At 41.5% G+C, this 22,781-nt stretch overlaps 1 protein-coding gene across 3 annotated transcripts in view; it reads left to right on the top strand.

The window, feature by feature from the left end:
* The window catches only part of tsnare1 (T-SNARE Domain Containing 1), a 238,464-nt gene that overhangs the window by 37,310 nt on the left and 178,373 nt on the right, over positions 1-22,781 (top strand). For 2 of the 3 annotated variants that reach the window (XM_038288409.1, XM_038288406.1), the window contains exon 2: positions 20,101-20,220. In XM_038288409.1, the coding sequence (XP_038144337.1) occupies positions 20,136-20,220 (85 nt within the window). In that variant the 5' untranslated portion in view covers positions 20,101-20,135. The remainder of the gene's footprint in view (positions 1-20,100; positions 20,221-22,781) is intronic. The other variant, XM_038288408.1, reaches the window with a different exon arrangement.

The following is a 22,781-nucleotide window of genomic DNA, read 5'->3' as shown; positions in this document are numbered from 1 at the left end:
TATTAAAACACACACAACTATATACAACGCGTATCCAAACACATGCGTTTCTAAAAATTAAAAGTCCGTGAACGGTCCGTTTGCTTCCTCGGGGTTGGAGGTAACTGGCAGCATTCCCTCCGAGGCAGGTCCGATGTGCAGACGCCTACTGTGCGTGGCCCTGTACTTCAGCTGTGATACCAAGCTGGAGGCAGAAGCCCCCGACCTGCTGCTACCTCCACTTCCTGATCTCTCAATAGATAATTCATCCAGTCCAGCCAATCAGTGGCTGAGTTTTAACTGTGACGTTCTTCATGTGCTCCAGATTTGAAAGCTCTCTGATGTCATCTGTTTTTCTCCTGGATGAAGCCAATGAATGAGCAACAACTGCTCATCCTCTTTATGTCCTCTGTGCTTCGGTTTGTGGATGATCTGCTCCAAAATGGAGCCAGAATATACTGCTGACAAAGGGTAATGCAGGAAATGTTATCTTATAAAAAGCTAGAAGGGACATTACATCTGGATAGATGGATGGATGGATGGATGGATGGTTGCTTAGCTACAGAGGCAGACATCGGGCCTGTTTCAGAAAGGAGGTTAAGTGAAAACTCTGAGTTTGTTAACCCTGAAATGAGGGAAACTCTGGGTTTTCTGTTTCAGAAAGGGAGGTAAGTTAAACCTGAGAAAGCAGAGTAAGTCAAGCCCGTTTCTGAAAGAGAGGTAACTTATACTCAGAGTCAGTTACCATGGCAATTTACTCTGTGAACCTAACCTGGTCGGGAGCAGGTTTTCTTCAGAAAATCCGGAGTTTATTTTGGTCTCCTCCCCTTTTTTAAAGAGGAAGTGGTGTTTAAACACCTCATTGATTCTTTGGGGACATACAGTATTCATTGCACACATTTCAGTCACGTAGAGCGCATCAAAGGGAATGAAATGGCATGTCCTTTTATGGATGATCCTGTTTGTAAAGCCAGGTAGCTACTCTACTCCCATGATGTGCTCAAAGCTTACCTGCTTGAAATATGTTTTTATATTTCATTTTCAGTTGCTGCCATGTTCTTTTGATGCCTGCAGGATTGCACCTATCCATGAAAACTAAATTAGGTTTAATAAAATACTGTTCTTCCAGTTTCACCTCTGATATTATAACAGTTGGGTGAGTTACTCTAAAATAGTTCTTAATTACTAACCTCTTACACCCTAAGGGGGTATAAATACATTTCTGCCTGACAAAAACACACAAAAGTAAATAACTTATAGCCTCACAGCTATTAGATTTAAGAAGAAACTTTTGGTACCTCTGTAAAGTTAAGATGTCATAGAGTTGTTTTCTGGTGTCAGCACCATTGTAGCTTTGACCCTGCCTGAAATATTAGGGACAAAATACAAAATATTTTGCATTTTTTGAACCTCGCCAAAATTTTCTTTGAAATAAACATTGCAAAACACTACCAAAATATTATTTATAGCACAAAAAAGTAGTACAGACTTTCAAATCTAAATGTTGTGTAAAAATATACCAAATTTGGACTCAATCAGATGAATCATATTTATTTTAGAATGGTATTAGTGAGAAATTTCTTAGGCGGAGAGGCCATTTTGGCACATTTATCCATAAATGTCACCAAACTGTGCCAAATATGTTTTTTACATCAATACTGGGGGTTTGTTAAAATTACGAGGTCACATAGCAGCTGGACCCACCGGTGGGTCCGTAGGGTTCTAGGGGTTAACTACAAATTTTATCTTCAACAAGTCTAATTAGATTAATGTAATAATTACTGTCTCTAGAAAGTATTGGTCTACTTACTAATTTGTTTTACTTACTTATTAATTACTTTCTAAATCCCAAATCAACCTCAACCACTTGAACAATACAAGGAGAGACAAGAAACTGGACTTCTAATGCCTTCAAATAAACAATATTCAATTGCTTGAATTAATCTTAAATTGACCAAAGTGTGTAACTAGAGGGAGAAAGTTCAAATCAAAATATACCTTTTAAAAATTTGATATTAAATCCACAATTTTTTTAGTCTTTAATTTAATTACAGTATTTATATGACTTAAGTAACTTAATTCATTACACCCAACACTGTATAAAAGTAATTAAAATGTAAACTTACGCATTGACTCTAGCAGCTATTTTCACCCAAGCTAACTCTCTCTCCTTCGCTGCTGCAGCCGTGTTGCTTTTTTTTTTAAATACATGTTCAAATTCTGCATATGCTTGCATTAGCACATCCAGTTCTGCTGGTGAGAAATATGCACACCTTTTTTTGTCTGACGCTGTTGCCATGGTGACTCGTGATATCTGTGCTCCATTGATGATGGCTTTTTATAGTTATGGTGCACCCGCTTAACTCAGAGTCAGTCAATTTAGAGTTGATTGAACTAACTCATTTCAGCTGTTCTGAAACCCAAAACTCAGAGTTTCCAATCTCAGGATAAGTCAACTCAGAGTTCAAGTTTTAACTCAGAGTTGGTTGAACTTCTTTATTGAAACAGGCCCATCATGGCCAGCCAGGGTGATAAATAATCTGTCTGGATTATCTGATAATCTGTGCTGACCTGCTGTGAACTGGTGTTTATTTAACTGTTATTTAAACCTGCTTGCTTCCATTTGATTCTTCTGCCCCGTCTCAATATTCCAGCAGAACTTTTAGTCCTCCAGGTTTTTGTGTTTCCATCGAGCTGATTGGTTGATCTGATATTTTGGGATACATAAAGCTAAGTATCATTAGCATAAGAGATAAAATGTATAGATTGCTGTCTGATAACTTTACTAAGTGGAATCTTTTATATAATTAGCAGAATCGGTGTTCCTCAGGTTCTGTATCTCTACATGTGAGGACTCAGGGTGGCGGCTGCCGGTTGAAGGTGAACTCAGGCAAACCTTACTGAAGACATTGGGGTGATTTATCTCAATAATGCCTTTTTCTGTGTGACAAGGCAATTTCACTGTCCAAATGTATTTTCTGTTTTCCCTCCTTCCTATTCAGACTTGAGTTTGTTTTGGAAGGAGGGCAGAGCAGCGTTCTGAACCCTGCTGCAGTCAGGCAGCTTCAGCTCGGGGTGACGGCAAACAGAGGGGCTGAAGCAGAGCCGGTATATCCTACATAAACTCTAACGGTTGGGTTCATTATTCTTTCCTTTTCTGAAGTAACTGCTGTACGCCGTGGAGCTTTAAAACACGCTGCTGTTGGATTTTCACCCGCCACTTTGATCGGGTCGCACTAATCTGCCATGTTGCTCTCTCTCTATCGCCAAATATGCAAAAAGCTTGAAATCAGACTTAAAATAACTTTCTGGTGCTTTTAAAAAAAAATTGATTTTAACAGGAAATATAACCAAGCTTTAAATTTATGCTTTAAAGCTACAGTTATTGTAGACGGACCCAGATTAAGTCTCTTTGCCTAATCTGGATTTCTGTATTGATGGGTTACAGTTAGGGTCATGTTTCTGTGCAAAAAAAGATGGATTGATTGGCTCTACCTGACATCACAGGCCTCAACCTGACAGAGTGATTAAGAATTTTACGGCGCTAATAAGCTCTAGTTCTAGGGTAAGGAGGTCACCTGAGGGGTATTAGTGGTCGTTATGGGGGTTCTGATTGGTCGTAAACTCCCTCGTCAGAGGGGTTTCAGTCTCATGTTTCAGAGAAGGGTGAGTCAGGTGAGAGCAGGTGGGAGGTGAATCTTCTGGTTATTGCTCCTAAAAATGCTTTGTAAGTAGGTAAAAGATTCTGTCTAAGACCACCTCCTCTGGTGAGAGATGGTTTTTCCAGGTTAACAAAGATGACTACCTTAACTCCGCTCTCAATCCAGCTATCTTCCTTTGCAAGAATATGGACTTTTTTGTTCTCGTAAAAGTGTCCTTTAGCCTTCAGGTGTAGGTGCACAGCTGCGTCCTGTCCTGAGGAGTCATGTGTTGAGCCATGCGCCTGTGTAGTGGTTGCTTGGTCTGTGCACTCTTCACTACACTGAATGGTGTAAATCACGTTGTAAGCCTCGTTTCTTGGTGTGTTTTTGGGGTGAACCAGGTTTCGTCTCAGAGTGTCACTGGGTTTGAAGTGCACAGGGATCTGGTGCTGGTTGAAAATCCTCCTTATAAACTGCTGTTGTAATTAATGTTATGACAGGGCCTGCAATGCATGCCTGGTATAACATATAACTCAAATAATAAACAAATCCCTTTTGTCAGCTGTTTTTTTCCAGGCCCTAAAAACAGCAATGATCAAACCACAGAGCACAAAGGACACCCTGCTTCTGCAGAACTACAGGCCTATCTCTAACCTCCCCATTAATAGTAAGATATTCAAAAACGTTGTTTCAACAGTTTAACAGCGTCCTACCAATGACCAGCAACATCTTCCAATAAGGCCTCAGTGCTGAAGGAAGTCCAGAGACTGCCCTGACTTTCAATGGCTTCCAATTGAAATGTACTATAAGAATAAACTACCTTGCCTTGCAGCAGCTCTAGAGAAGCCTTGGACTGAAGAAATTCTGTTGTTCTTCACTTTATGAAACTTTTGTATCTGTTATATATAGAGATTTACATATATATATATATATATATATATATACATATATACTGTGTGTTGCCCATGTTTTGATAACAGAGAAAAGGAAAGATAACCACCTTTCACAAATCTGTTGTTTCTTGGTGCACTCAGAACACCTTTCTTTCTTTTAATAAAGTTTTTGAAATGTTGCATATCGAGCACCTCTGACCTTCAAAATGTTTTGGTTGAATATAAGAAATACGAAGCACTTCACACCTTTTAATGTTCACATGAGTCGGTGTGAAACACCGTAGCACGTTATCACCTTTAACAATAATTAGAGTTTAATAAAATATAACATCAGGCATTAATCTAGACTGCCCAGTTCTAATTGCAATAACTTCTTAAAAGTGAGAACATGTTAATCGATACCAACTGGAATAATTCAGCGTTAATGCCACAGTACTGAGAAACGGTTGCATGGTTTGATTTATGCTTCCTTGTTAGATGATCAGGCAGCATATGGAGCCCATGTAAACAGTCTGAATTACTCTGAATTATTTGGCCTCTGCTTTCCAGGGTCTGATTAATCTTGCAGTATTGGTGATGTGGGCCTTATTGCTGTTCCTAAAAAGTATTTGTTTTTTAAACCTTTCCCAGTTTTCTAATATAATTTCTATAAACATCCATTTAACTCATTTTTATTTTTGTCATTTCCTTTAACGAAACACCAGATGACCAGCCTCTGACTTTGAAGGAATTAGGTATTGAATTTTAAAAGTTGATTTTCGGTTCCAAGCCACTTCTGTTTAGAACCATCCTGCGCTGCATGATGTTTAGTCCACATGTTGCTCCCCAACTGCATTAAACCACTCAGAGAACCAGGGTAAAACTTTAAACAGGTTTATTGATAAGGTCAGTGGGGGTTGGATTCAGGAAACTCAGTGTACTGGTGAACCGGAACTGGAAGAGGGAAGGGAAGTGTCAGCTGTTAGTTCAGGATCCGTGGGAACTTTGAGCGATGGCTGGAGAGACTGTAATGATCTCAGGAAATTGGACCCAGATTTCGAGGCGAGACAGACAGTGGGAAAGTTCAAAGCGATTATTATAAACTAACAGGAGCGCGGGGCTGCTGGTCTGCTGCGGGGTGGATCTCTGCAGAGATGGGATAATACAGGTCAGTGACTGGATGTGGAGCTGAATACAAACTGGAGTCCGTTCGCGGAGAACACAGTTGAATCCAGACGGGAGGTTAGACCACAGTTGCAGCGGGCGTCGCCCCCAGAGTTCCTAGAGAGTGAGTGGAGAGGGCGCCAGCCGACGCCGAGCAGCGAACGAGTCCAAAAGGGAAATTCAAGGCCGAAGTCAGAAGACAGTTCCAGGTTCAGAAGCCGGTAGAATCCAGGAATAGCTCAGACAAACAGAGCAAACAGGGGCAAGGCAAAACTTGAGATCCTCAGGGCAGAAACTGGTCATAATCAGGAAAACACTAAAGATTGCTAGGAAACGTCTCACCAAAACACTCCAATAACCTGGCGCTGATGGGAGGCAAACACACAACCTAAATAGTAGAGAAACCAGGTGGAAATGATGTGCGATAATCAGCCGCAGAACCTCCGTTGGAGGGCGGAAAGGTTTAGACTTGGTTTGACCCTGAGGAGCTATTGCGCGGACTGTCACTTGGAAATTCAGGAGGACTTCAATGGAACTTGTGGAGGTTAATCCCCTGCTCAGTGTGACACTCAAAAACTCCTTCCAAGGGAAGAAGGCCAAACATCCAGCTTGCAGGAAGGTTTCCTGTCGAAAAGGCAAAGACAAAAAAGAAGGTTAGGCTCAGTGAAAACAAAGACTCAGTTAGACTCAGCTAAACTCAGCTTGGCTAGAGTACCCAAAACTGGCAAACTCTCTGGCGTCGAGGTAGTGACAGTCCAGCGCTCAAATAATCCTCAGTAATGAGCCAACCAGCCGCAGGTGTGTGGGAGGACCAACGAGGACAGGGCACCACCTGCTGGTGGAGGGAGAGAACAACACAATAAAGACAACCCACACAAAACTGGATTCCTAACAGATTAGCTTGATAATTCATCAGAACGATGCATGGAAATTAGACATTTTTAGTCCAATCGGCTGTTTTATTCCAATACTTTTCAATCTGATTGAGAAATTCTTTTAATGCAGGCTAAGCTTATAAAGCATTTAGTACCAATAAAATGTTATAAAAAAGTAACTGAATGCACATTGTTGGACCACAATCAATAAAAAAGAAAAGGGTATGCAGTGGTAAAAAGTATGAATTTATTTTCTCCAGTTAAATAAATTGAGATCGATGAATTACACTCAGTTCATCATATGGCCCTTTATTTATGGTAATCAGCCCTGTTCTGATCTGGACAGCGTTTTGTCTCGCTTACTTATAATGATGAAAAATCTGAGAAGTTTGTGTCAGTCAAAACAAAATACACACACTTTGGTTAAACAAACCATTGAGAAAGAATTTGGCTTGTTTTGGGAATAAGTATTCCTTATATGCAAAACACTTCTCACTCAGACATTTTGTGGCCTTGCAGGTGAATCAAACTGAGTAAAAACATTTTTTCACTGGATAAATATACGAAATAAGAGAAATCTAAATTTTCATACCACAGCGTGTACAGCCAAGGTTCATACTCATGGTGGCCATTCATATAAAATACATGGATATGCTGACTGATGCTGAGATTAGGCTTTGGAGCCTTAAGTCTCTTCAGGAAATGTGTTGCAAGTTTCAAAATGGACTATGCACTGATGCATGACCTGCTACGCACTCATTAACTAAGTACAAGAAACACAAGGATCCACAAAGAAGAAATAATGACCCGCTGATGGCGGCCTTGAAAGAAAAACATTCAAGGACGCTCAAGGATTGGTATCTTTTTATGATGTTTCCAAAACTCTCAAGACTTTGACTTTGCAGGAGCCGTGGGAACCTCATCTATACGTCCCGTTTTATAAAGAAATGTCTTCTGTCTGCTTCAGCACCCAGAGCTGTGGGACTCTCCCCGTCTCATTCATCGGCTCTGGCCGCCAGATTGGCAGCAGTGTTTGATTTAGTGTTTGTCCAGCAGTGCCATGCTGTCCATAGACCTGCTAATCTTCCATTGATCAGATTATCGATTAACTCTGACTCCAGATCCTTGTCTCGTCTCTGTTTTCTGGAACCTTTTATTACATCCATCTCACAGGGTTGTTGAACTCGCCTGCAGCCACCCATAAACACTGCGGCTGCTCTGCGCTGTGCAGACATTTCTGGGTTGGCAAACTAATCACATCTAACACATTTATGTATCTATTGACCTGAGTCACTTAGCTGTACGAAGCAAGAGAGATAATTATATCGGGAAGTTGAATCTGAGATGGGAATGTGGATATTTCAGATGACAAACTGAGCAGATGGGCTAAAATGAGGCTGCCTCATTAGAGTCAGTCTCTTCCCACAGAGACAGCGCTGCTCTTTTTATTCCCATTATGTCCCACTGATTTACAGTCCAGACCAGTGATTGTGCTGACTGTGATCACATTTTTTGGGTGAACAAAAATACATCAGTGGCTGCGTTCAAATTTATGGGAGGCGGTCTACGTGGACTGAGTCTGTGAAAATAAGGAGACCGGAAGAGTTTTGGCTGTGGATTCAAACAGGTCTACCCTTCGGTGGGTTTTACCGCTGTATGCTGCATCGCCTAGCAACCGGTAGAGCTGACACACAAAGCAGGAAAAGAATAAAATACCCAACTTTTCAAAACTGTTTCTTTTTCCTTTTTTTTTTTTTCCTTTTTTAATTGTAAAGTGAACAAAGACTGATGAGAATCCAGAGAGGAATAAAGGTTCCAACTACCGGGAGCAGGAACAAATAAAAGCAATATATAGTGATATAAATGGGTTAGAAAGATATAAGTAAATCTAAACAATGTGCAAATTGCTGGTTTACTTAAACAAAATCTGCAAAATATCTTATATTCAACAACAAAAACATACTTAGTCAAGCAAATTGTGCAAAACGGCAATAAAAAATAAAAATCCTATCAGATTTATAGTCCCCACCCTGCAGATATATTAGAATCTGTCCTTAAATTCCAGCCAAACCCATTTACACAATAACAGATAAAAACCTTTAGATAAACCAAACATTACCGCCACATATCTGACTCAATAACCATTAAAACAACTATTTTCATTCATCTCAGACGGAACTATTCACTGACTGGATTATATTAAACTGAACTTCCCATTTTCACCACAGTTTTCCCTTTTTCCTCTGAGCACGGAGCAGCTGGCTTGCTTGGTCTCGCAATGAATCCTGGGATACCCAAGGCTACGGAGGAAACAGCGGACCCGTCCTTCAAATCGGGCAAAACGAAGGACTTATTTGTCGACCGCATAACGAGGAGTCTTGGAATCCGACCAGACCTCGGCGCTGCGCTATGACGTAATCGTCCTTCGAATCTGGCCTTCTAAGGACGCAGCCCATAAATAGGAAGGAAGGAAACCTTAAGTGTCACAATGCAAAAGCAATATCTGAATAAATTGCTTTTATCTAATTAATGACTTTATTATGTGTTTGTAAAAACTGTTTTGTTTTGTTTTGTAATTTATTTACAGGAAGCCATAACGACTTTGCTGACCTTTCAACATGTCTGAGTGTAATTAGGCCTGGCTGCCATCACTTCTCTCCTAATATGTTACAATTCATTACCTGATAGTAATTCCTGTTTGATCAGAAAAAAAACAAACAAGTAATTTCACTGTAGAGCTAAGAGTACCAGATCCGCACTGGCAGTGCTCTGCTCTAGAACACAGCCTGACTTTGCCTCTGGCCACTTGACTGACTAACTGGAGTAAATATGAGACTGCAGGATGAGGAAAGCACGGTTAGCAAACCAAGAATGTGGCCATAATAATATACAAACAAATAACACATTATATTTATACAGCACATTTCATTAAAGAAGGGCTGCAGAATGAAAGTGGTAAGGCAAGATTAAATAAAACTAAAAACTAATGAATAAATGGTAAAATAATGAAATAGTGAAATGATTGGAAAGGAAAGTCTTTACGGCTTTTTAAAGTCAACAAGTGACAGCGTAGCTCCCGGTTCGTCGCATTAATGGGGAAGTAGTGAATTAAAAAACAATTGAAGGAAAGTTTTCCTCTTCTGGACTTCATCAGATTCCTGTTAATCCATTTATTGTCCCATAATGGAGAAATTCATGCTCTGCATTTGACCCATCCCCTTAGAGCTGCCATTGTGTGGTTAAAGGCAGGGGGGGATTTACCATTAGGCAATACTAGGAAGGTGCCCAGGCCCCCAAGTTCCTGGGAGCCCCATAAAACTCTGTTTCCATACGTATGGTTAATACAACTATTCCTTATTTCTGCACATTAATTATTTTTTTGATAAAAATCCTTTGTCTAAAATGCCATCAGAACTCTGATAATATTAAGTGTGTCTCAGCCCCCCCCTTCAGTGTCCACCATATTGGATCAGTCCATTTGTTGCACATGTTCAGAAAGGTCCAAACAGAGCAGCAAACCATTTGAAAACAAACCATGCAAAGAGCAGTGTTGCCAACTTAGCGCTTTAGTCGCTATATTTAGCCACTTTTCAGACCCCTCTAGCACTTTGATTTCTAAAAAGCTCCTAGCGCCAAATCTAGAGACTTTTTTCTGCTACTGGAGACTTTGGAGACAACATCTAAAAGCAGCGAACTCTGCTCTCCAGAGCCAGTAGATTGGTAACCCCGCCTCCTGCTCTCCTCTATCTTGTCTGCTGTCATGATTCATGCAGCTATTATTTCATCCAAATGAAACATGGAGAACACATAAGCAGATCATGGCTTGTCTACAGTGAAAAGAAGGACTGGGTTATTTACTTTGGCCTTTTTGGAAACACAGGAAGGAGCAATCAGCTAAGTGAGCTTAGTGCTTGGAAAAAATCTTTCATTCCTTTAGAGACAGCATGAAAAGTCAGCTGAGTACAAAACATAGAGAGGAAAACAAGAAGAAAAGGGACAAGAAGAGAGGGACACAACCTAGAACAGATAATGGATGTCTATTCTATTAACATTTCTCTATCTGGAGAATGGGGCTGTTCTATGTGTTGTCTTCTCCATTCAGAGGGTCCCCTGCCTGTCTTTGCCTAGGGCCCAGAATTTCCTAAATCTGCCTCTGGTTAAAGGTCTTACCCAGGGACCCAGAGTGGAGGCCGTGGGGATTAAACCGGGTATTTGCAACCTTCTCAGAACATAAGCGCACTGCTCTAACCCACTAGGCCATCACTCCCTGCAGCTCACTTCTGGATGTTTTGTAGTTTCCCATATTTTTATTTTGCAGGACGTCTATGAACAGAAGGTTACAGAGATCCAGCCTCAAAGAGATAAAAGGAATGGACCAGTTGTTCAGCATCAGAGGCTGAAAGAAGGATGGCGTTCTGTGATTCTCTTAAGGGGGTTGAAGCAGGTTAAAGTGTAGAGTCTCACAGCGAGGTCTTTCACTGTTAAGAGAGAAAGGAGTTTATCAGTGAAATTGGTGGTAGATCTGAAAGATGGTCGGACATGCTTCAGGTAGTCACCCAGGAGGAGCTTGGTTTTGGTAACTGCAGAAAGTTTAGACTTGTCTGTCTTTTTGTCCACCAGGAAAACAGAGGGAGTGCTGGATAAGCTGGGAAATGATAGTTCAATGGGGTTGTTTGTCATCTGCAGCATACAGTGGCAGTAGAAGGAGATCCCATTCTGACCAATGACACGGCCCAAAGGAAGCGCGTAGAAATGGAAAAGCAGAGGCCCGAGACCAGATCCCAGTGGAACACCAGGGGCTACAGGCTGGCTGAAAGCATCAGCTGTGATCATTTAATGAATGCATTTCTTAAATTCTACATTTACTTTCTGAAAAAATCTTTAATATTGAATCTAATTTACAGTTAAAACATTTAGTTTGGTTTCATGATAAACTGAGCTCCTCAGAGATCTTCCTCTGTAAAGTTCATTGAATCCCTAAAGACTGCAGGACAGAACAGGAAAGCAAACTTTGAGCCGAGTCACCCTGTTTCACGTCGAATGGACACACCTATGATGGAACATCATCATGGCTGACTGTAAGGCTCTCTCTGCACCTGGTGAAGCTGTGGGGTCATTACATTTATAACAGTTGTTGAGTATAACTGAGATCAAAGTTCATGAACCTCTTGGAAATCTGTGGTCGTCCTTTTTTAAGTTCCATCAATAGAGAATAAAATCTTCCATCCACTCCTGATGAACGCTTTAACTTGGCCGTTTCCAGGGCCGGTCCCTGTGGACTTCCCTCCTGCTTGTTTGAGCTCCGTCTCTGCTCCAACACACCGGATCCTAATTGTTTAATTACCTCCTCAGCGTGTCATCAAGTCCTCCAGGGGCCACAGATGACCCAATGATTTATATGATGCGGTGTAAACGGGAGCGCAGTGGACCAGCAGGACAAACCCAGAATTATAAACATTTCTATGGTTCATGGTTGTACATTTCAAAAAGTACAAAATGATCTACCTGCCACTTAAACAGAGAAGTTATAATTTAATGTTCTCCTAATAAAGTAACAAATATTCACAGATGAAACGGCATCAACATTTATTTTCCATTTCTGTGTTTATACATGGAGTTTAGTAGGACTAGTTTTCAGTGGTCAACCAGGTCCTTTGTTCCTGTGTAGCTTTGCACTGGTGACTGACCCAGCTGTAGCCGTTATGAAACCCAGAATCCTCAGTCTGATCAGCCGTCCACATGACGATGTGAAGAGACATGATGATGGATAAGTCATGTTGGCCATGATGGCAGCAGAAAAAGCCTTCTCCTTGATAAGTAAATGAACCGAACCGCCTAAATTAGCATGAAGCTAACCTTTTCTGTTTGCTTTAATCAGACGGTGTTGTTAGTTGCCGTGGAAACCATAACATTAGATCCCACAAACAACTTAATCGGACTGATTAGCACATAGTTGTGATGTGCTGCAACATTGCTATTTATGGTAACAGTTCATGTTAATTGTAGCTAAGCTACCCTCAACCTGCTACAAGCTAACGTTTTCAACTCTATTTATTCACTTGTGTCTTTTCTTTTTATTTTTATTTTAGTGTCCTGTTTGCAGGGTGGCAATAAGAATAATTGTCTTGATGCTAAAAAAAAGCCCAACAGATTTTACTTTCACAAGTGGAGCGGTACGGCTATCACCAAAGTGTTCCGCTTGATTTATGCAGAGATGGCAAAAGTACTGACTTTCCGTACTTGAGTAAAAGTACAGATAGGCCTACTTGTGTTAAAAAATACTCTGGTAAAAGTGGAAGTACTGATTAAAGTTCTTTACTCAAGTAAAAGTAACAAAGTACAGGCTTGTAAATTTACTTAAAGTATAAAAGTAAAAGTAGAAACCACTTTTTTCATGCCGTTGCCTACATTTTAAATGGATGTCTGCCAATAGGACTAGATCTCCGTTGTGTTCATTTTCAATCATCTGGTCATCCATGCTACTATGCTAACGCCACCGCCACCAAGCTGCAATGATTTGCCGCCAATGAATACCGCCGAATCTGTCGATTCATCTTGTAGTGGTGCGTCAAATGCAACGTAGATTCCCATCCAATTAGATTGAATCTGGTATTGATGACGTGAAAAATAATAACGGTAACTCCATTGAAATGATTCAAAACTAAAGTAACGAGCCAATTTTTTAAAATGTAAGGAGTAGAAAGTACAGATATTTGTGTAAAAATGTAAGGAGTAGAAGTAAAAAGTCGCCATAAAAATAAGTAGTAAAGTAAAGTAAAAATATCAGAAAAATCTACTTGAGTACAGTAACAAAGTATTTGTACTTCGTTACTTCCCATCTCTGGATTTATGCGTATAAATAGCTTTATTTTAATTATGCAGAGAGTATTACAGATTATATGGACACTGCAATGTAAGCAGAACAGGAAAGGGAAAACAGGAAAAAGGAGAAAAGATGAAATAAAGAGGAGTTAAAAAGGGAGATAATGATAAAACATCTTCAGTCTGCTTCATCACCTGCAAAGAGATTTAAAAAGAACAGAACAACCAGCGGACATAGTATAAGAAATACACTAAAGTAACACCTTGATGCTATCGCTGAAGTATAAGTAACATTCTTTACTCTGACATGTATACTGTGGTAGCTGAAAATAAGAATATGGGCTTTCTGTATGGAAGTGAATCTCTAAGTACCTGGAACCAAGCACCTGTAATTGTTTGTGAAAATTCACCTGTGCATGTAAAGTTTATCCAAAGAAAAAATGCCTCATGAAATATCAGATGATATGGTTACGTTGGCTTTGTCGAGGCTTTTTGACCCCAGGGGGCTACTGTAGCTGCACCACGGGTTTGAGCTGTAATGCGCTGTGTGAACAAGGGAACGTTCCTGATGCCTGGATCTGACCACAGGCTCGGTCTCCCGCTGTTAAACCTCCACGCATCCAATTTCCTGAACAGTTTTAGATGCATTATAACTCTTTTTCTCATTGTTTATTAAAAACAGGAATAGAAAAACACTTTAATGTCTAGGATTGCAAAATGTTTTATTTTATTTCAGTTCTGGGTTATTTAAGTTCATCTCCATGTTATGTATTCTTGATATTATAGGAGGTTTATTCAATAGTATTCTGATTTCATTGGAGTGGGTAATATAAACCACTTCCTGTTTTTAGCATCTCATGTTTTTTTGTTTTTTTTAAGTTTGTGAAAACCAATGAACTAAACTGAGAACATCGCTTTTTACATTAAAACCACAAAAATAATCCCAGACTAATAATTTTTTACCATGACTGTAGGTAAAAGTTGACTTTGTTATGGTACTAGAGGTCAAAGGTCATCTCCTGCTTGCCGCCTAGTTCTGTGTTTTGGGATTTTCACTCAGTAAGAGTGAATAATTTGGCAAAAACAGAGAAAAATGCTCCAATGCTGTGTGTCTCAGAACGTCCTCCTGTTAGAGCTGTTAGGGATGAATGCAGCGTCTGCGGCCGGGATGTTGGCTTATTTCTGCTCAGTTGCCTGCACAGCTAAGCTTAAGCCTTGTGTTGCTGATAATGACAGCTGGGGAAGGAGTGAAAGCAGTGGGGGTGGCGAGAAGCTGCGGATCTCGTCCCTCCGTCCTGCCATGCCGGTATTTACCATCCTTCTGTGTCCTGCAGTGTCCCACCGGGGGAGGGGGGCACGCCGCTCTGCCTCTCCTCTGTTCTATTTACAAGTGTTAGGGCTTATTTTTCTCTTCAAACCGAGGCTTTACCAACACAACAGTGACATTTGGTTCGCTGGAGTAAGCTTTCACCACCTGCCTTTCTGTGGGCTGTAAAATTACCCTGAAAAACCAAACATTTGCTGCTTCAAACGCCTTTTTTTTAAAGCAGCCAGTTGGTGAAGCATTTGAACATGACAGGGTTTAGGAAAATATGAAGGTGCATCACTAATTCTGCAGTAAATCATGTATTTCCATAGATAAACTTTAATGGTGTCACATCCACAGGTGAATGTTAGATGTTAAAAACAAGTCAGTCATATGAAACTGAGCCATGGATCCTCTCGGCTCTCTTGTTTCTGTCATCATGGCTGATTTTACGTCCCGGTATATTTCCTCTGCCTCATGTGTGAGTTCTGATGGTTTGCTAATGGAGAGAAGTATCAGGGCGGAGCCGCGGTCCTCAGGAACGGAGCGATATGCTGGTGGAACCATTTGAGCTCTAATAATACCAGGACTAAAATGTCCTCAAACAGGTTTCTGTAAGGCAACATAAGTTAATGTGATTATCACAAATCAAGCCATTAACTAGTAGACTTTTGGAGAAAAGAGATCTTATGTTAAACAGACCACATTTAATCGTTTTACTATTTCACCAATTTGAGTTATTTTCATTTTAATTAGATTATCATGATTTACTATTTTGGCGAATCTTTGCTAATTTATTAGATTTTGGTCGTGGGCAAGACACTGTCTGGATGGAGTAAAGAGTGGGTAACAGTAGAGAAGCTGCAGAGAGGTTTGTTAAACTAGGACTCTGCTTCCTGGTCTGCACCCTGGGGGGTCAGGGTTTTGGAGGACTAATAAATGTGTCCAGATTCCTAGAAAGAAGAGCTGCACCATCCAAAGTGGGATGGATGCCGTCTCTCTGAATCAGACCAGGCTTTCCCCAAAAGGATTGCCAATTATTAATGTAGCCCACGTTGTTTTCAGGACACCACCTAGACAACCAGCGGTTGAATGACGACATGCGGCTAAACATGTCATCACTGGTCAGATCAGGGAGGGGACCAGAGAAAATTACAGAGTCCCACATTGTTTTGGCAAACTTACACACCGAAGCAACACTAATTTTAGTGACCTCCGATCGGCGTAACCGGGTGTCATTACTAGGGGTGGGTATTGCCAAAGAAGTCACAATTCGATTCGAATCACGATTCACAGGCCACAATACGATTCTATCACGATGCATCACGATACTTGAATTATTGCGATGCATTGCGATATTTTCACTGAACACTGTTAGAAAAAAATACAGCCATTACCAGTGGCTGACTGGCTGAGTATGACCTGGGTAGTGTCTTATATTGGTTTTGTTTTTAAAACTAAAATGCTTCCAAGCATCGTATTTGAAATGTGACGGAGCCGGACGAAGTTACTCAATCACCTCCTTTTGTTTTTGAATGACTCGGCGCAGTATCCCGCCGCTGCTTGTGACACAAGGCAGCGTGCGTCAACACATCCGCAGCGACATCTACTGGACTGGAAGTTGTATTACACTTGTTTTTAGCTGATGTTCGCCAACCATTCATGCAATTTTATTTATTTATTTATTTTTAATTAATCATCGATACTTGGCGTCAAGAATCGATGCAGCAGATAACGAAGATTAGAATCACGATGCATCATCGTGACGATTATTTTGCACACCCCTAGTCATTACCGCCAGCGTGAATAACAATCTTACTGTATTTAACCTGATCCTTAGCCTGTAGTTTCAGGTAGGATTTGATGTCGCCCGTTCTGGATGGGAAGCGAAACGTCTTCAAACTTGGAAACAAAGTCCAGTGGATTATTTTTTAATTGTAATTTGGAATGACTCTGACCTGGATGACTTAGAATCTTTCCCAGAATCTCAAAGTTATTCATTGTCAATAATAAAAAATACACAAACAGCCAATTCATATCAAACATAGCAGGAAGGCTGTAGAGTGAAACTGTTGTTTTATCCTTTTCTAGCTTCCAGCCTTGTGCTGCAAAGCTGGAACAAACACAGAGACCGTTAGCTGTCTCAATAACTAAATATATATGTTTATTTGTGTGTCTATATGTGTAGTAATGCAGATATGTTCTTAAAAATCTTGCATCTATCAGTAAACCTACAGAAATGCTCAGAGCTGTGGTTTAAAGAGCAAAGAAGGATTCATAACTGGATTTCCTTCCATCCTTGCAAAGTGAGTTTGCTGTTTAAAATGTGTTCTGGAAGCGGAAGCATTTTCTGTTTTTAGTTTCTGTGCCCCCCTCCCCCCGCCTCCAGATGTAGATGATGCGTCTCCCCCTCAGAGGGACGCCAGACTCTGAGGCCACTGGACTTGAAAACAAGCAGAGCTGAGCTTGTTTGTGGACTGACAAAACTCATTGGTCTTCTTTCTCAATGGGAATTAATGGGATTAGAGCTTTTCCCTGCCTCCTGAATCTTTCTCTGCGTAATGTGCGGACAGCTCCTCCGTCCTGCTTCTGCTCCCAGAGCGCCGTGTTATAAGCCGGATTCATTGGCTTCTCTGCAACAATGAGCAGCGCGGGGACTCTGGAGTGTAATCACATTCTGCTGCTTGTCTGAATACTTGTCTTTCACGGCTGGGGGCGTCGGCTTTGGCCACTTGACCGGTGTCATCGTCCGACCTTTGCTAGGCAGCCTGAAGAGGCGGGCTGAGGGAGATTTGTTGATTAGAGTTTCATCTGTGTGTCTCTGGCCGCAGGTCAAACACATGTTCTCATGATGTTCTGACCTTTTCTGCAGCGTTTAAATTAGCATTCTGTGCCCCCCCTCCATCCATGTAAGTGGGCTATGGATTAACATCCTGAAGAGGCTGACTGGGAAACATTCACTTGTTCCTGAAGCCCCTGGATGTTTGATGGCTCCAAATGTTCCCCCCGCTGCCCCCATCTGATCTCCAGCCATTTTTAACGGTGACCTTGCAGGAATGCAAACGAGCTGCCTCTGACTCATACGGCCGTTCAGGCGTGTTCTGACCTCCAAACTTTTTAGGCTCCTTCCAGTGGTTATTTTTCCTCGCATTGCAGGACATTTGTTCCAACTCTTTAATCAAGTAAAGCAAAGAATGCTGGAAATGAAGGAAAGTAGGACAGGATCAGGAGTGGGATTTACTAAACTATACGGTCAGTTTATGAAAGAAAAGCTTTAGGGATGGGGAGTGGTGGCCTGGTGGTTAGAGCAGTGCGCTTGGGTCCCAGAGGTTCTAAGTTCAAGTTCAACACCCCCCCCCCCCCCCCCCCCCACCCCCGAACAAGACCCTTAACCCCACACTACTCCCCGGACACCAACAGGGGCAGCCCTGTGCTCCCCAAGGGGACGGGTAAAATGCAGAGAGTAAATTTTCCCATTTTTGGGTTTATTTTAGGGAGGATTTGGGTCAAATTTACAAAAATATATTAAAAAAGTTTGAATATTACTCTCATGGGTAGCACTGCTGCCTTGCACGAAGGTTCCGGGTTCGATTCCAATGTCTTTTTGTTTGCATGTTCTCCCTGAGCATGCGTGGGTTCTCTCTGGGTACTCCGGCTTCCTCCCACAGTCCAAAAACATTAGCATACAGTACAGCTACATACAGTAGCAGCCATTCAAAATGGCCCCTTCCCAGTCAAACGCCGGCCCAATGGCAGCCCAGTTCCCTCCACCTCCCAGCAAAATCGCCTCCAACTTCCAGCCACTGCAGTGACCCCCTCTTGCATATTTTTTACTCTGACTCCACCCTTTCACTGAATTATAGTGTCTGACCAGGAGATGGCGCTTCTCTTTAGATCTTAATGTCCACAAATCATGACAGATTTAGTACAAAGATTGATGTTTAAAATGGAACTGAGGGGGGCCAGCAAAGGACCCATTAAGGAAAGAGGGGACATTTTGAATGGCTGCTACTGTAGCCTCTCTAAATTGTCTTCAGGTGTCAGTGTGTGTGCAGGTTGTGTGTCTCTGTGTTGCCCTGCGACAGACCGATGATCTGTCCAGGATGCACCCCACCTCTCCCCCATAGAAAGGCCACCGGCCCCACCGTCAGCCTGAGAAGGACTACGCGGGAGAAAAGGTTATAGTTGGATGTGTGTATATATCATGTAAAACTGTAACTAGAGCGTGTAACAAAAGTAATTTCCCTCTGGGATTATTAAAGTATTTCTGATTCTGAAAATGGATGGATGGATGTGTTCATCATCTTTCCATAATTACTGCATTGCTTTTATAGTTTGATATGTGATCTATATTGTTGTTGGTCATTCCAATGAAATGTGTCCACTGCCTTTAACTCACCCCTAAGGTAGCAGCCTGCCGCCCACTGAGGGGGCTGAGGGTTCTCTCACAGTGGCGGTCTGTGGTGGTCGAACACGGCGCCTGCAGCCTTTCTGCTTTAACTGCTAAATTCTCAGGTTTCATGGAAACTGATCTGATAGATGCTAGGCTCTGAATACGGCTGCTGGAATCTACATCTTTACAAACCCAACATTTCAGATCTATATTCCAACTAGGGAGGCCATTTCTATAGCACCAAAAAGGAGGACATTGTGGCAGAAACCATGGAATGAATCTCCACTTCCTTTGGTCATAAATTCACGCTCTTTTGTCCATTCTGGGTTAAACGACGTCCTGGTTTTGACAGGACGCTAACTTTAATACTTAGCATCAGTGATTCTGATCCTTGTTTACTTTTGTAACCAATGACAAGCAGATCTTTATGTGACATGCCGCCACTCTTAGCCAATCATCTGTTAGATCAGATAGTGATGCATTTTTGATGATTGGATATTGTGCTGCAGCCCAGCAAAATAAATAAAAATCTGCTCTACAAGCCTAGTGCCTCATAAAGGAGGACAAATACACGTCTGGCTGGATGCTGCGCCGGATGCCGGACAGTGCAATGAACATCCGGACTGTCCGCCCTAAAGACGGACATCTGGCCACGCTAGTTCCAAATAATGCTAGCTATCCCTCAGTAGATCAAAGAAACAGAAGAAGAAAACACAAAGCACTGGACCAGGTTCCCTTTTAATGAGAAATCAAAAAAGTCATGGTATCGCTGAATGGGAGGAATGTAAAAATTTTTTTTACAAAAGACAGTAAATTTAGGAACGGAGGTTGTGTGTGTTTTATAGCATCCTTTGCAGGATAAACTCAGAGTATAACTAAGCAGTTAATCCAGTTTTTATGTTTTGTTTGAAAAGAAACAAAACCTGCAGAGATGAACCACCCAGATTTACTCTCCTCATCTCAGTCCTCCTGTCAAGCCTGGGAGAACCAAAGGAACATTTGATGTTTTCTCTCACTTGATTCTGATCACCTGTTTCTTTTTTCTTAGCAGTTTCCTGGAGCGACGCGCCAGTGAACCACAGGATGTCGTACGGATCTATAGATGGTGGCTCCTTCGGTGGCCGGAACCCGTTTGGGGGCCCCAGTAGGCAGGGCTATCAGCCAGTAGGTAAGGCCAGATTATGATTCCTGTAATAAAGGCTGCAAACCTGCAGCCCATAAGCGTCGTTAGACCTATTTAAGGGTGGCTTCAGTCACCCTTTCTTTGGCATTAGCCACCCTATAATTATTTTGCGATTTAAAAAAAAATATATTTTTTTCTGTATTTATTTTTCCCTCATATTTTCCCAAAACAAATGCAGTAAAGCACCGAATAAAAGCCATAAAGAAGACAAGTTGATCTAAACAATCATAGGCGTAACTTCCTTAAGGACCGGTGTGGACATGTCCCCACCAATATTTTGTCCACGTATTTTGCTTTCGGTGCTGTGTATATCTGATTAAAACCCCATTCATGCCGCTCCTCAGAAAGAAAATAAAAAAGTTCTCCCCGCTGCTCACCGTCCACAAACCCCGACAAAAAACTCAGAAAAAAGAATCTGTTGCCTCTCGCTTTCTCCCCTATCACCCCCCTCCGCCCTCTCCCCATAACATTTGAATTGAAGATATCCGCGGGTGACGGGTCGGGTTCGGTAGTCATCCTAACGGGTTCGGGCGGGTGCGGGTTTGTAAAACTCGACCCATGCAGGTCTCTAAGCTACACTACATTCAGTATCGTTGCCATAGAAACAGACAACAGCGCCATATATCAGAATTATACTAAAACACACGCAAATAATTTCCCACATAAAAAACAGGACTTTCAGTCCATTACAGTTTTCCGTTTTGAGAGGGTTGTTTATTTTGCGTTTATTAAGTGATGGCTGTGGTATATTAGCTTTCACTGCTATAAGCTTTCGCAGCAGTGATTGATTAATTTAAACACCTGCTCTACTGATGGTCTATCGGAGTTGGTGTTTAGGTTGAACATAAAGAACACCTTTTATTTGAAGCTTCTTGTAGCTACTGTTTTAATCCCGGCTTTACTTAAAACTTTTTCCTGACTTTGATAGTGTTGCCATTCAGTAGCAAGCACTGCGCCCCTTTTTCTTTTATATGTACATTTAAGATTTAGCGTGTTATGTTGACAACTCATGAGCAAGCTGCTTTTTGCAATCTAGCAGGGAGGTAAGGATAGGATCTTACAGGTGTGACGTCACTCTGCAGGGGGTCCAAAGATAAAATATTTAAAAAATTTTGGCATTGGAATTTCAGATTTAAGGGAGTTAGAAAGTTCACTTAGTAAAAGTGCAAATAATAAATCTGATTAGCGATTACTTTTAAGCTGGTTGAACATACCGCGACAGACTGGTGACCTGTCCAGGGTGATCCCACCTCTCACCCAGAACGTGGCTGGAGATATGCACCAGCACCTCCTGATCCCACTGAGGGATAAGGTTAAAGAAAATGGATGGTTGAACATAGTCCGCTCTCCCAGATTCTATCATCAGTATTGATACCCTCAGGGGCGGATTTAGGAAATTTGGGGCCCTAGGCAAAGACAGGCAGGGGGCCCCCTGAGAAGTAAACCCATAAAACAGACCCATTGTACAGATAGAGAAATGTTCATAGAATAGACATCCATTATCTGTTCTAGGTTTTGTCCCTCTCTTCTTGTCCCTTTTTCCTCTCTATTTATCAGCGTTCTGATGGCATTTTAGCCAAAGGATTTTTATCAAAAACATAATTAATGTGCACAAATAAGGATTAGTTGTATTAACCATACATGGAAACAGAGTTTTATGGGGCCCCAGAACTTGGGGCCCTAGGCAACTGCCTAGTATTGCCTAATGGTAAATCCCCCCTGGATACCCTGCTGGTGGATGTTCTTGACAGAAAGACGGAGTTGCTTAATCATATTCTGCTTAAGGTCCCATAAGATCTCGTCCGAGTCCTGGTTTAAAAGTAAATACATTTTAAAAAGTGACCTAAAATTGACTGTCAATAAATGTTCTACAAAATTGATATATTTCTTTGATTTCTTTGATTTGTACTGTCTGTTTAGATTTATGTGATATTTTTTGCACAAAATATATAAGTGAATATTGTAACATTTATGTTTTCAACTGTAAGCATTAAATTGATAAATGTTATTCGCATTTTTTTAGCTTTATCCTTTCCAACAAGAAAAAAAGGCGTCGCGCAGGTAGCTCCCTTTCCTTATGAGCCGTCCCCACCAACTTTCAACACAAAGTTACACCCTTGTCTTAGACAACGCCTTAGCAGGTGCACTGAAAAAATTCGGCGCGCGCAGGGCGCGCGCATTATCTTCTAGGGGCTAAGCCACCCTTGTCTCTTAAACCTAGAGACGCCCCCTTCATCCACTGTTAGGATTCAGGATTGATGTCCTTAATGGAAGAAGATCCAGTCAGCATTCTGGCTAAGTTCAGCGTGTGAGGCGACGGCCTCGTGGCGAAAGGAAGACAGAAAAACAACGTTTTTCATAAAAAGGATTTAAAAAAATGGCAGTTTAAAGCTACATATCTAACAGTGTTGAACGGTTTCAGCTCTTGTCATGTTTCCACCATAAACATCACGTCTTATATTTTACACTACATCCTTTTATGGGGCCCATAAGGAGCAGTGGGTCCTCATAATGTCCTATATATGGAAATGAAGGGCCTCTACAGA

This window comes from Cyprinodon tularosa, unplaced genomic scaffold, assembly GCF_016077235.1.
Source record: "Cyprinodon tularosa strain WSP-4 unplaced genomic scaffold, ASM1607723v1 ctg254, whole genome shotgun sequence".
Lineage (NCBI taxonomy): Eukaryota > Metazoa > Chordata > Actinopteri > Cyprinodontiformes > Cyprinodontidae > Cyprinodon > Cyprinodon tularosa.
Note: the sequence above shows the minus strand (reverse complement) of the source record. Positions and strands in the feature narration are given on the sequence as shown.